The 16,407-nt window shown below is 28.8% G+C and overlaps 1 protein-coding gene across 4 annotated transcripts in view; it reads right to left on the bottom strand.

Moving 5' to 3' along the window:
* The window catches only part of LOC142330315 (xylulose kinase-like), a 64,324-nt gene that overhangs the window by 26,026 nt on the left and 21,891 nt on the right, over positions 1–16,407 (bottom strand). For all 4 annotated transcript variants that reach the window (XM_075375536.1, XM_075375535.1, XM_075375533.1 and 1 more), the window contains exons 6-9: positions 13,684–13,785; positions 11,321–11,452; positions 7,451–7,604; positions 3,276–3,420 (exon numbers count right to left, since the gene is read on the bottom strand). In XM_075375536.1, the coding sequence (XP_075231651.1) occupies positions 3,276–3,420; positions 7,451–7,604; positions 11,321–11,452; positions 13,684–13,785 (533 nt within the window). The remainder of the gene's footprint in view (positions 1–3,275; positions 3,421–7,450; positions 7,605–11,320; positions 11,453–13,683; positions 13,786–16,407) is intronic.

The following is a 16,407-nucleotide window of genomic DNA, read 5'->3' as shown; positions in this document are numbered from 1 at the left end:
AAAATAGTTCTCAGAACCATATCTGCAGTAGTTTTGAGAAATATGAAGATGAAACCCAATAAATTGGGATAAAAACCCTGTTATTTATGTTTGATGTACAATTACTTTGATAAAATGGGTAAAAACACATAAAAATTTTAAACAAAACTTATAGAGCATTTAATTCCAAACAAAATTGTGTAAGATAGGGTGAATAAAATTACAAAAGTTAAAAAAAATTTTTATTTAAAAACAGTATATTACGATATTTGTCAAGTACATATTTAATGTAACAAAAACCAAATTCTTTTTTGGTGATGCGAAAATTAATAAAAACAGAATTTACTGTCAAACAACTAAAAAAACTGGAAATTACACAACAATTGTAAAATAAAAATACTTATAACTTTTTTATTATTGATAGAAATACAATAAATTATTTGAAAAATTATAATTCCAAAGTTGAAAATAAAATAACAGCTGATGAACAATGCACAATTCAGTATTACCATTTAAATCATTTTGTAAGGTACCTTAAGTATTGGGTACCGTGAACTGTGCTGTTGTTAGCGAAGGTTGTCTATGAATTTTAGATTGAACGCGATCAACTTGCCGTTGAAGTAATGCCGAACATATTTACAACAGAGGAATACACTGATATGACATTCATTTTTGGTGTGTGTAATGGTAATGCTATGGTGTTGCAGTAGAATACAAAATATGTTTATTGAATCGCAGGATTCCAGATCCCAAAACAATTAGTGCAACTTTTTGCAAAAGATCAATCTTCAGGAAAAGATTCAATACCTAGTAATCGTACCAGCTATTAATGATCTGTCCAGTATGACGCTGTTATTGATGAAATTATTATCAATGCAGTTCAGCTCAGTCCAGGCATCAGTCAGTATATGATGTAAGCAGATCAGAGTTTTGCATTCGATAGTTTGGAGAACACTCAAAACAAATTTTATCCTTATCATAAATTGCCAGTTCAACATCAACACCCAAGAGAGATAGTCTGCTTCGCTTGGAGTCCTGCAACTGGTGAAATACAAACTGACAACTCTACAGGTACGTTTTGTTTACCGACAAGCCGAACTTCACTCAAGATGGTGTCAAAAACTTATATAATGAGCATACACATAGGCAGAAGTAAATTTCCATGAAACAGTGGATGGCAATATTCAATTTTCAATTTAGCACCAATGTATGGTGCAGCCTTCTTCACAATCAGCTGCTTGGACCATTCATATAATCTAGCTGCTTAAATGTGGAGGTCTACTTGCACTTTCTTCAAGAATTGCCTCGGCTGCTAGAATATGTTCCTCTAGTATAGAGATGCAAAGTATACTTCCAGCATGATGATGCACTTCCTTGTCATTTTGTCATCTTCCTTGTCATCTTTTGTCATTTCCACTCAATTAAATCATAGTTTCCCTGAGAAATGGATCAATTGTAGAGGTCCACATTCCTGGTCATGAAAATTCTGAAACTTTAGATTTTTGTGTCTGGAAATGGATGAAAAATATTGTATACAAAACAAAAAATACATTCCTTTTGAGGAATTAATTGTCCGTATTTTGGATGTGGCTGAGAAACTTAAGGTCAGCTCTGGAAAACTAAAAAGAGCAACAAAAGGAATGCGCAGACGCATGCCAAGAAATTTGTTGAAAATGGCAAGCCCATTTTTGAACATTTATTATTAACTGGTATGTATAATGCATTTTAGTCTAGTGTACTGTTTCTAAATAAAATTTGTAATTTTGTACTTTTCTTTGTTTTATTCAACTTATTTTAGACAATTTTGTTCAGAATTAAATTCTCTACAAGTTTTGCTTGAAATTTTTATGTGTTTATTACCCATTTATCAAACATTTTACATCAAACATAAATAAGCATTTTTTTACCTCAATTTATTGATTTTCATCCCCATATTTCTCAAAAACTACTGAAGATATGGTTCAGAGACCTATTTTATTCAATTTTTTCAGGTTAAAACCGATAAGAAATCACTAATTTTGCCCCTTAATTAATGTTCTAAAAAAATGAGTGCGGCCTCATTTCACCGGGGGTAGCTGAAATCCGAGCAAAATCTTTCACTAGCCATAACTTGCAAACAAAGCATTTAGGACATACATTTATATAAAATTTTTCCATTATTTTCACGAGTAAAAAGGGTTATGAATGTGCCGAAAGAACTTTGTGTTATACTCTGTATAATTTAAATTCAAATATGTAATAATTTCTTAGAATTTAAATATTTTAAAATAATAGTCTTTTAAATTGTTTATAAAGGCTATATTTTTTTGACAAACTGAAAAAAAAAAGATTGTTACAATATAGTAAATGTAACATTTTTACAATGAAGTAATAGGCTATTTGTGATAAGCTTTATTAGTTAGTATAATTTTTGTCAATTGTTTTAATTTTCATGATCTATTTATAATCATAATTTTGAATTCTAATAAATACTATCATCTCATAACTAATGGTAGGCCTAGACATATTGTAAAAGATGAAAATTAATTACCATTTAACTTCGACTTTTCTAATTTTTATTGCAAATCAGGAAAATATTATTCAGAAAACAAAAACAATTCAAAGTAAATATACAGAAAATCTTTTTGGGAAATATTATAATAAATTCAGTAAATTAGCCTAAAAAGACCTAACATTGCTGTGATAGAATACTAAACCACAAATTTTGAAAACCATTGAATAATATCCAAGAACAAAAGGAAAAATATATGTCAAGTAGTAATGTAACAGGCAGGTTGCATAACTGGATGGATATGCTGCATTTATATGCAGCTTGCTGATGTACAAGTGGTGTCATCTCATATTTTCAATACAAAATTCGTAGTCTTAAAAATATACCCATATATGCTAGTGTTATATAATAATACAATTTATTAAAAAAACAAAACAAAATTAGCACAGCAGGTAAGTAGAGAAAAAAAATTTTACAGTGAATGTGTTAATCACAGTTCTTCAGCATCAAAAAACACTGTTTTAATAGCAAGATCCGAGACAATTTTGATCACTCATCCACCAAATATCATTATTTACGATACAATAAATGAACACATTAACATAAAGTGAATATACATGCATAAAAGTGAACAAAGAAAATCTAATGTACAGTATAACATAAGAATAATAACATTCTAGAAAGAGAAGTGATTCATGCATTTGACATATATCCAGCCAGTAAAAATAATCTTTAAAAAGATTTTAATGAATATAAATAAATAATTAATTATTAATAAACTAACAAAATTAAATTAGATACCAACCATAATAGCGCCATATATGCATCAGAATCAACTGGATTAACAAAGATATGGCCTTCTGGTAATGTTTTAGGTTCAGACAACCATAAAAATAGAGTATCACTAGTACCTAAACTTACTGCAATGTCATTAGCTCCAAGTCTCATACCTAAAATTCAAAATTAAGTACTTAAAAACATATTTAAACAAAATTAAATGTTTTAATTTACACTTTTCAATGCAAAATACAGACACATCTTTCAAAATAATATACAAGATATAGCAATCATTTTTAAAAAAAAAACAACTTTTTGACTTGTAAAACCATAACAAATGCTAGAAACCAATTTTAAATTCATTAAAAATTAATTATTTAAAACAACTGTTATTTCATAGTAATCAGTTATATAAATATTAAAATGAATAAATAAAAAATTGGTCATTAAATACACAATAAAGCTTCATGCCACATACAAATTTTACAAGGTAGATTAGATTTCAACTTAAACAATTAATGAAAATGATCAGTTAATAAAAAAAAAAACAAATATTAATAAAATATATAATCATTTTAAAGAAAACATTGATTCGCTGGAAAACAACAGTTCATTGGAATATGAAAATCAAGAGTAAATATTATATAATCGTTTTATAAGGTTAGAAAATTAAAATAAAACAGAATAGCATTCACACACACCATGTTAAGCTTTAGGTAAAGTAATGATTAAGATTAAATCTAAAATCCTGATTTTTTTATATCAACACAAGGAAAAAAGAAATGAAAATATAAAAACTATTTTAGGAAAAATCTAACATAAGATTTTTTTTTACTTTTTGTTTAGTTATGCAAAATTTTAATTAAAAAACAATGTTATAATTAAATATTTGCTTTTAAAAAATATTTCTCAAACATTTGCAAGCACGTAACTAAGAAATGTAAACAAAAAATTTCATCGATACATCTCAATGTTATAAAACTCACTTGTGCATAAAATGGTTTACTACGCAGAATGAACTAGCTCTTTAATCACAACTATCTCTGTTCAACATAAAAAAATTAATAACACCCAAATTAAATTTTTTCAGTAACTTAGTTTTCAATATATTCTTGAATTAAATTACAAAAAAAAAATATAAGTTAAAATATTCAATTAAATATTTAAAAATTAATTCAAATTAAAACGAGATAATTCAAATCGAATAAAATGTATGCTAACTAAATATCTTATTTAGAATGTACACAATTCTCTCAATGAAATACGATGGTCATTCAAATAAATCAGAATTTTGCCATGTGGACTTAGCAGAGAATGTGGTAGAGCACTGCAGGAATATGTGTGGAGGGGAACAACCAGCCAGCCATAGGTCAAATTTCCACATCAGTAGCAGAATGTCTGAGTAGGAAGTACCACACTGTCCATTGCCCAATGAATTATAATCCAATTTCTCACCATTAAAGGTGTCAAATCACCAACAAAGGTGATTCAACTCCAGGCATAGTACTGAGACACTACCCTGTTAAAAACTCAAGTGTTTGATTGGACAAAAAAATGTTAAGTCATCATGATGTAGTGGAGAATAAAGTCACAAATTTCATCTGCAGACCACTGTCAATGATGACAACATTCAGGCTGTTTGTGACCTTGTGGAAGATTACTGCTGCATAACCATTGCTGAAACTGCAATAAGGTGTGAGTTAAGTGTTGGGAGTTGGGAGTGTGCATACAATGTTTTCAGACAGTCTTGAATTCAGCAAAGTGTTGGTGTGGTGGGTTCCACATCTTCTTACTGCTGAGGGACAAAAAATGTCTGAAAAGACATCTGTCAGCGGCTACTGAATCACTTTGAGGAAGAAGGAAAGGCATTTATGGACCGTATTGTAATCTGTAACAAAACATGTGTCCACCTCTACACATCATACACCCTCAAAAGCAAAAGAACAAGTATGGAGTGAAGAAAAGATGGGGAGGGGGCACCAAGAAACACTTGTCAGCTAGAAAAGTTCTGGCTACTGTGTTTTGGGACCCAAAACATGTGTGCTGCTGATTGATTTCCTGATGAACAAAAGTAAATGCAATATACTACTGCCAGTTGTTGAATGACATCAGGGTTGCTTATTGCAACAAACAATGCCAACAACTGGTTAAGAAACAAAGAACTGCACAGGCTCGGCCACATTCATAGGATGTGGGAAAAGAAGGCTTTTGGGTGAAATTTTTTGGGAGCAACTTCTCACACTTTTACATCCATCAGATCATTTTATTTACCAAAAATAACAAAGAAAACGATTCTGGCAATTATGCAACTAAAGTTATAAAAAACTTAATAAAAATAAAACAATTAAGGGAACTAAAAATAAATTTTTTTAAGTAGTGATGTACTATTGAAAAAAGAAAACTAAGTAATGAGGTTGTACAGGGATATAAAAAAATTGTAAACATGAATGTTCAACAAACATTAATGGTAAATTATATTTTTTAAAAAGTAATAAAAAATCAAAACAGATAATATTAAATATAAAAAAGGAAATACAAATGGTTCCCACCCAATGTTTACATAAAACAATATAACATATATTAAATTTCAGATAACAGTAACAAATTATTTCATTTAAGATCCCACCAGTTCTTAGTGCCAGTTAAAATTTCTGTTTTGATGTCATATAACTAACACAACATTAATTTGATGAACCACATTCTTAATGATTGATGGATGATATTGATCACTATAATAAGTACAATTGTATGATTCTTATCCACCAAGGAAAGTATTGGCACATCATCATCTGCTATTAGAAATTTATTTGTAAATCTGATATGCTTTAGTGCAATCAGAAAATAAATTACAGCATATGTCTCATTCTGTTGATTTCTATAAAAATATAGTACGTTTCACTTTTTTATGCTAATTTTCAACAAAAAACAATCATTCACTTCTCCAGACTACCTTCAACCAACATTTCACAAAAACGCATGATTGCAATATATCAAATGATTAATGAAGGCTAGTTAAATAAGCTTCCTTGATGGCTACATCAGCTTATTCAATCTGGAATTCCTACATGGCTTGGAACAAAAAAGAAACTAACATGAATTCCACTTACTGAGAAATGATGCAGATACATATCAGAAATCATAAGATACAAAGTACACATGAAGTTATTTTAGTGAATCATATAGGACACAAGAATGTGACAGAACCCACCTGTATAACATGTCGTAAGATTAGAAGTATGGTATAAAGTTTAACAATAAATGTACTGGTTTAAGAAGGTGCCAAACCAAATATGTCAGCTCCATAAATGACTTGAAAATCATACCTAAAGATTTATTTATGAATAGAACTATTGGTGTGAAACATTACAACTAGTTTTATAGGGTAGAACTTTTTAAATACATTAAGTCAGGAATGAGAAAAAGTAATTGTGTTGAATTTTTTTAAAATTAGGCAAGAAACAAATAAACAATGTTTATTTTTTAACGTAAAATAAAGTAACATACATAAACTTAGGTAGTTAAATAGATTTCACTAAAAATTTTCTGAGCTTTTAAAAAATATAAACACTATGCTCACTTCTTCTAATAGAAAGTTTACCTAAATTTAGTTCCTTGAAACAAACAAAGTTCGTTCACCAGCAATCCATTAAATGTTCTGGAAAAAACAAGTAAATGGATTATCAATAAAAAACTCTCATGTAGAAACACTACATGCTTATAATGAATACACTAAAAAGGTACTCCCACTTAGAAGAGGTCTTAAATTTAAATTACCTGTTTGATTTAACCTGTTTTAAATCAAGGGCTTTATTTATTTATTTTATTAAATACTAGAAGAATTATTTTTTTATTTTATCATATGCATACAACATCCCTGAATGGTTATGAGGTAGCTAATATTAATATTTAATGCACTAATTACATCACTCCATGTTTTCAACTACTTTGAGCAAATTTTTAACTGCAATGTACACTAAATCTGCCAAAAAAATGTTTTTTCTTAAGATACAGTTTCTGTTTCACAAACAGTTACAAATATTCTCATTACGGTCATTCTAAAAAAGTATATATTATTTCATCCTTGTTTGACGCATGGTTTTCTTAACAGTTCAATTTTTCATTCTTCTCTATTTAGAAAACCTAAAACCACTAACAGGTAAAAATGAGCACAATATCACTTAAGATCAAACTGGAAAAAATTACCTGCCAGAGAAGCAGGATTGTCACCAGTAAATGAAATTATTCTGCAGTGTGGATTAAAGCCAAATCGTTCAACATAATACTCATTAATAGGACCCAAATCAGTATATGATGGTACAGGTTCGCCTAATTTTGATTCTAAATTCGAACCACATACCTAAAATAAAAAGAAAGAACTTCATAAATTTTTATATGTATATAATTTTATATTTATTGTATATTTTTATATATATTCATTTGTGTGTATATATATATATATATATATATATATATATAAAAGTTATAAGGTTGATCTGAATGATTTTTTTACCAATATTTTGGGTGAATAAATTCACCCAATAACTCTACTCATGAATAAGAATTAAAGCTTAAATGAAGAGTATCATATTTCATTTTATTGTTTTTAAAATAATAATTTAAGTCTCTGACCAAATTATATTCTGCAAGAACAGTACATGATTTCTGTGAATGAAATTACCAAAAAGAATGAATTTATTTATCAAAGTGGGGAAAACTATTCTTGAAATATTAGTGATGAAGTAATAAGTTTTACTGTTCTAAAGATTTTTGCAGATAAGTGAATGACTTAACTTTTTATAGCAAGCACTATATGCATTATATAAATATATAATTAAAGACAACTCAGTAAATAATTTCTAAGATACATCTTATTTTAACATTGAATAGAATACAAAGCTAACGTGAAAATTTAGTTTTCTACAGCAAAAGAACTTTTACTTCAATAGCTTCCTTTATTTTCATTTGCGATTACTATCTGAACTTATGTTCGTTTTATATTTTTTAAATAAATTTGCTGGAACAACATAACCTGTTTTAATAAAGTTTGAACAAACTTATTTTAACTAGACGACATAGCAATTTACACAATCTTAGGAATGTCAGCTATTTCTTTATTTAAAATATTTACTAGCCACTGCCCTAAAAAAAAGTCAAAAATCTATTTTCTTTTCTCTTAGGTAATTCAAATTGGGTGTTGTTTTACTCCATGCTATTGGCAATTATTAGTGCCCAAATCCAGTGGTTCAGTTCAATCATTCAGAATTAATACCTCTGTATAACTTTCACCACTGAACTTCAACAGGGTCAAGAAGATTGCAGATTTTGAGAGTTTATTAAGTTAAGTAATCTAGCTTATTTCATCACTACAATAGTAAAAAATCAAGTTTTTAATTGAAACTATTGTTTTTTAATTTCAAATAAAAACATCACTTCCAGCTATCTTATTTATTCAATAGCTGGATTTATTAGAGAAACACACTAAAATTTCATTGTATAGAAAAAGAAACAAAAACTTAATGAAATATTTCAGTAGAAACGACTTTTTTATATTTTACTGCTGTAATGTTAATGGCAAATTGTTAGGGATGTAGGATGTAGAGGGTATACTGAAATGAAACGACTAGCACTAGATAGGGAATCTTGGAGAGCTGCATCAAACCAGTCAAATGACTGAAGACAAAAAAAAAAAAAAAAAATGTTAATGGACTGTATTTGATAGGGGTATTACATATGCTGTTGATGATTGGTATTTATTTTTTAGGCTCATCAAAAAAATTAAATATAGAGACTCAGGAAAAAAGCTTAAAGACAGTGTGGTTACATAATTCAAATAAGCTTTACTCTATGCAGATAACTCTTGCTGTGGAATGAAGGAAACGAATGAAATTATATAATTTATTTAGAAAGCTTCTTCTAAATGATGACTTAGTCAAAATGATGGACTTACAGAATTCTATTGGTTCTTTTGTTTATGGGGTAATGGTATTACATGTCAATACTAGTTAGATAAAAACTACCCAAAAAGAGGATTTACTCCACGGCAGCTAAATATTCAGAATACTCCACTGTTGAGTCTTACCAGTACATTTTATCGCCAGTAAAAAAAGAAAACAAAAAACTATAAATTTAAACTAATGAAGAACTTTATAAAAGACACTGGGAAGCCCTTAAATATCTAACTCAGATTTTCCATAACTAAGTGATGCTAGTCTGAAAGAGCAAATATTAATTGGGCCAGAAATCAGAAAATTAAAATGAAACCATATGTCTGATAGCAAAATGAATCCTAAGAAATAGTAACATTTACATGAACCAAACTGTAACCGCAGTAATCGAAAAACATAAGAAAGAAGCCGTAATAAAAAGGGGAGTCCAAAAGGATATCCCCTAACCCAGTTACATTTTAATCTTTACATAGAACTAGCAGTTAATGATGTTAAAGAACAGTTTAGATCCAGAGTAACAGTGCAAGGTGAAAAGATATGGATGCTATGATTTGCTGATTATATAGTAATTTCTAGCCGAGTAAAAAAAAATTTAGAAGATAAAATGAATGGCATGGATGAAGTCCTACGCAAGAACTACTGCATGAAAATAAACAAGAACAAAACGAAAGTAATGAATTGTAGTAGAAATAATGTAGATGGACCACTGAATGAAAAAATAGGGAGAGAAAAGATTATGGAGGTAGAAAATTTTGTTATTTGGGAAGTAGAATTACTAAAGATGGATGAAGCAGGAGCGATATAAAATGCTAAATAGCACAGGCAAAACAAGCTTTCAGTCAGAAATGTAATTTGTTTACATCAAAAATTAATTTAAACATCAGGAAAACATTTCTGAAAGTACATGTTTGGAGCGTAGCTTTATATGAAGTGAAACTTGGACAATCGAAGTACCTGAAAAGAAAAGATTAGAAGCTTTTGAAATATGGTACTACAGGAGAATGTTAAAAAAATCAGATGGGTGGATAAAGTGACAAATGAAGAGGTATTGCAGCAAATCGATGAAGAAAGAAGCATTTGGAAAAATATAGTTAAAAGGAGAGACAGACTTATAGGCCACATATTAAGGCTTCCTGGAATAGACGCTTTAATATTGGAGGGACAGGCAGAAGGAAAAAATTGTGCAGGCAGGCAGTGTTTGGAATATGTAAGACAAATTGTTAGGGATGTAAGATGTAGGGGGTGTACTGAAATGAAACGACTGGCGCTAGATGGGGAATCTTGGATAGCTGCATCAAAACAATCAAATGACTGAAAACAAAAAAAAAAGCGCATGAAAATCATTCTAATACACAATCTAAATTTTTATTGATTATATATTACAAAATGTAAGTTGTGAGAAAATAGTCCTACTAATACAGATTTTAAAAACAGTGAAGAGAACTATTATCTGTGTAAAAGTAAGGACCATTCAGCATACTTGAGCACATGCATAAAATCGTATGCACATCACATGGCTGAACTCCAACTGAAGATTACAGAAAATACGCCTGTAGTGTAACCATTCATTTTTCACATCCTGCAGACAGATACATTGCTGGTGAGTAGAGACATAAATGTTGCTAGCAGAATACACCAATCTTTAGCAGCTAAATAAAGTACAAAAAAAAATCCTCTCAATAAGGAACACCACTGTATATCGAATCATGCTTGCTTCATACACACGGCACATCCATTCTTTTCCTTATCTACAGTATCAATAATTAATTTTAAGACAAGAGATGCCATATAACAAAGATGTTAACAATCCTACAAGAACATTAATTTTAATTTTTCAGTCAGACAATAATTATATATAAGGTATAAATACATATATATATTTTATTAAATCATATAAATTAAGTTATACAGGCTATGAGTTCCAAGTGTAAGTTGTTTATATTGAATTATTTTAACTTTATGTTGAATCTATAGTTTTGACACAGAGTCCAGTTTTGCTACAGTTTTTCTATATTTGTGAATGTAATATGTCAATAAACATGTTGTTACTACCTATGAATCAACAGAACTGCAAAATACAACACAAAAAGATATTAAACATGATTTATTTATACTACATATTAAATACCTGTAGGCAAGCCTGAGACCATTCTTTCTTTTGAATATCAAGCAAATTCATGCCAGATGCATCAGACCAGTCTATTGGTGCATAAGATCCAAGAAATAATGAACAAGCAAAACTACTCACTAATGAGATTCTCTGAAAAAAAAAAAATTATGTATGTCATTAAACAATAAAACTAGGTTTCTTAAAAAAAATTAACTACATTTTCTTTATGAAAATCACTCAGAGTAAGACTGATTTACTGCATTATCAGTTTTAGTGAGTCTACTAGTAATAACATGTTTTCCCCATCCCAATATAACCTCTTAGGAAAAATGTTAAAATTTCATGGATATAACAGTAGCATTTCTTATTATATCATTTTAACTGACTATTTTACAACATTTTTCACTGATAATGTTGAATTTTTCATTTCCAGAAAAGAAATAGGAAAACTGAAAAGGTATGATAATGAATTATTTCACAAGGGTATGAGCTTTTAATAATGTTCAGTAACTGACAGCAGCAATATACTAAGCACTCACAAATGGGTCAACATCCACATGTGGATGCAAGGTATACACTAAATGCAAATCAATCATAATTCTGCTATTTGTGTTTCATAATCATTTTAAACTAATTAGTTTGTTAGTTAAATAAATATCAGTAATCATTATAAGCAGGGATCCTATTAAGCAGTGTAATGCTCATTATTCTTATTTTAGAGATAAATGCATACATACTACATTGAAAATATTTTTATGACAAGGAAAATAAGTAGAAATTTTTATTGGAGAAAAATATCATTATTTTCAAACCTGTAAACCTTACTTGAACTCTAATTATATATTAAATTTAAAAAACCAAAAATTCTGTGAAATATCATTCAATGCTAAATAGCCATCATAATTGAAGTACAGGTATGAATATAAAAATTTTAACAATAAAAATTTTTACAAAGCACAGAATTAAGATGTCCTTAATCCTTCCTTAAGTTGTCCTAAATTCATTCCACTGTTTGTGAAAACCCATTCCTTTAAAAATGTTTGCCATGTTAATTTTTTATACATCATTATTTAACAGATAAAAATAGACACTTGCTTAATGTGTTAGATTATTAAGTACAGTCATGAATTGAAACAATAGGATATCATTCAGAATAAATGGAATTTTATCAGTTTAATAACCTCTGAGAGTATAGGTACAAACAAAATGTAAGTAAAAAAACTTGTACTCACACACCTCTGCATACTTTATTGAAGGAAATGTAATGACAATTCATTGGTTCTGTAATCTTTTGGCTCTTTCCACCCTAATGTAAATAACCTTACAAGTGACAACCAGTGACATTATATGCCATTAATTTTATAAGAAATCAAATTATTCAAATGTTGCAATTAATTTTTCTTTAAATAATTATAATTTTTTATTACAAAATGAGATGCTAAGTTGCCACTTACTACCAATCAACAATGATCTTACACAGAAGACAATGGTTTTTTTAAAAACATTTTAATAAAAGGTAAATTTAAAAAACCAGATTATAGCACAAGACAGATTATAACACATATGTTCGTGGAATTCCATGAAGTTTCTGTGAAGCTTTCCTTCAATCCTACTTCCCATATTTCCATATCCTTGATCCCTTAATATCCATAAAAGTGAAAGTGAATTCAGTCTGCTACACAGACTTCATCAGTATAACTGGGAAAGAAAAAATCTGTAAGTGATTCTTCCTTAGTATAACTAGATAGGTTGGCAAGTTTGGTTGAAGACTGCTTTAGACTCTTTATTATCTATCTGTGGATAATGATAACTGCAAAGAACTCAACTCTGTAATGAAATGATCATCGGCTAAAAGTCTACTCCCTCTAATCTAAATTTTTATCTACAGAATAGACCAATCTAGATAAAATCAGATGTATCTATAATTTACATGAGTGTAAAAGTTAAATAACCAATTTATGGTATGAATTTTTTTAATAGTATCTGATTCACAGGAAGTTAAAGTTCATGTACTATCACTTGTAGCAATCAAAAGGCACTGAATAAATTAATAGTAACAGATCCCAGTACATATTAAAAGATACTAATGTTAAGGTGCCAAAAAGCACACATTAACTATTGAAGCAAGTAAATACTTGCTTGTTGTAACTATTATCAATTATTTATAAATAATCTTAAAAAAGAAATTTATTTTACCTAAACCAAATGCATCACTGTTTATCACACTCCGTTTATCAAGCAATTTAGTAAACATAATAATACACCAAAATTAATGTCAAATCTCAACCACTGTCATCACTTAAAGAAATTAATAGAGAATATATTCATTCTAACTACCAAAATATATGTAAAAATGATGTGTAGTTCAAGTAGATAATTACCTCAGTGTTTGCATAAGCATTAGGTTTAGTTTCAGCTATCTTTGCAATTTGCGCACCAGAAAATCTTTCATAAGCTTTAGAACCAGTAATTTCAGCTAATTTCTGAAAAAAATGAATCTTTAATAGCATTGAAACTACATTCGTTTAATTAACACCAAAAATTAGCAAAAACATTTAAAATAATAACTGATCATTTTAAATGAAGTTTAATCTTTTCTCTTGAGATATTTTAAATCTGTATTATTATGAGAAAATTAACCTCATCAGGTAATTTAAGAGTATATTTCTCTGAAATACGAATCTCTTTCTATAATTATTACATTTAAAATCATACTTAAAAAAATGTACCAAATCTACAAAAATAAAATTACAAAAAGTTATCAAATTTTTAAAAACTTGCTTTATACTTTTTACTTCAATTAAACTATTATCATACATTGCATGAGTTTAATTAATAGGTTAATTTGGATTTCAAAAGAAAACACCATATATTGAAATTTTTAATATATTTATAAAATACCAAACAAATTTTCAAACATTTACTATACGAAGTAACAAAATAGTAAAGTTTTTGCATAGTGAAGTTTTATAATGAAGTTTTTATTTCATTTACTTAATTAACTACCACAATGTTTTACAAATGTTCTTATGAGTTTTTATAAAAGATTTCTCATTTGATCCATCTCTGATAATGCATCATTATTATAAGGTTTTCTTTCTGTTAATTTGGAGCCAAATGAATCATTAGGAGCTGTGTCTCAACATACTGCCCGCCAAAAATCATCTGTACGCACATGCACATGCGTGTGCGCGTGCACACACACACACACACACATATATATGAGTGATGAAATGTTGCCAAATTCAAAACCACAAAAACTCCAGCATCAAGTTTTTGCCATTTTTCTATGACAAACAGCTATCAGATTTGTCATCTGCGACCCCAAAAACCTTGCATAGTCGTTTTGCATATTTTGCAATTTTTTACACCTGCACCCTTAATTTAGCCTGCATGGGAGGATGTTTGCAAAAGTAATGGTGGAATATTGTATTGCCTCCCGACCTTAATAACAGTGCAAGATTTCATCAATTGGCAATGTCAGGAAGTATGTTAAATTAAGGATGCAAGATTTGAGGACAAACACAAAAAAAAAAAATCTGATGTGGACAACACATGACTTCCTTGTATGCCTATTAAATTACATTTATACATTTTTTTTTTTAAATGAAAAGTACATAAAATTTTATTTCATTAAACACTTTTGATATGTTTTCATTTTTTTTATTTTTATTATTACTATATTATTATTCATCGTAAAACTACTAACCTCTCAGAGGTTAATAATAATTATTAATAAATCAATATATATATAAATTAAAAAAAAAGAAAGGAGATGAAGTGTGATTTGAACTGTTACGCCTTCCCCTAAGATCCAAATATTTCATTATTTAAATTTTTTTGCCTGTAACTCTAGAACCAGTGAAAATAATTACCACTTATGATATATCATTGAAAAGCTCTCAATGAGAGCTTAATTCAAATTTCTAAATTTTTGAACAATGCATTGACAAAAGCAATGAATATTCAGATCATTATGATGAATACTGCGGCAACTTTCTATTTATATCCCAATTAGTGTCACAATTTCCTATTTCCAGTTTTTTTTTCTATTATTTTGAAAAACATTTTCTCCATTTATTGAGGTAGTCAGTCTAATATGATACCATTTTTAACAATTACACAACTATAACTAAAATATTTATACTGGTCGTAAACTGCTGTTTTTTCATTCCTGATGAAGTATGGACTTCCACCAGCAACAATCCTCCTCATCACTTTCTCTTTACTGTACTTGTATGTGTCACATAAGCATAAAGTTTACAATTTCAAGTCTTAATACTTAATATGAAGAGTAAAAAAGCAGTAGGCTACTAGATAAGGGTTTTGTGAAGAAATCAGAAAAAAATAATACAGGACAAAGCATGCAATGGAAATATAAGGAATTAGAAGGAAGACAGGAATATATCAATGGGGATGGATTATGGTGTTTAAGACAATGTTTATCAACCTCTGAAGAAGGGTTATTTACCTGTTTCACAGGTAAATAACAATAAATGGGAGGCGACAGCATATTAAAAAAAAATTATTAAAAAATTTATTAATTTACTGAATGGAAAGCAAAACAAAATACATTCTGACAAAATAAATAATCAAAAATACACATTTACACTGATACAATACACTTATAAATAGGATTGTATCGGTACTGCACAATATAACTTATCAATACTAAATTAAAAAGAAGTTTAAGTTTAAGTTTACCTTTGCTCTGCAAAGTTTTTCAAAGGAAGGTTCAGTGTTAGAAATAACCACTCTGAGTTCTTTTTCTATATTTAGCTGAAATCTATATTTTGTCTTCAAAGCAACCACCGCAAAAAATCCACTTTCACCAAGGGTAGATGTTGAAAATGGTAATAGTATAAGAAATGCTCTTGTTTTCAGTGCAAAAAACTCATCCTCCCCTGTCCAAAATTCAAAGAATGATTTATTACTAAATTGTCTTTTGATTTCGCCGCTTGCTGTGAAGTTTATGAAGATTTCTTCTTCAGCAGTTGAAAGCCCTTTAGGAGTATTTTGAAATTGATATCTAACCCCAATCATAACTTGTTACCAAGTTGTTGTCAGCAGGAAAATACTTTTAAAATTCTTTACCAGCATGGTTA

Source organism: Lycorma delicatula, chromosome 9, assembly GCF_047948215.1.
Source record: "Lycorma delicatula isolate Av1 chromosome 9, ASM4794821v1, whole genome shotgun sequence".
NCBI lineage: Eukaryota > Metazoa > Arthropoda > Insecta > Hemiptera > Fulgoridae > Lycorma > Lycorma delicatula.
Note: the sequence above shows the minus strand (reverse complement) of the source record. Positions and strands in the feature narration are given on the sequence as shown.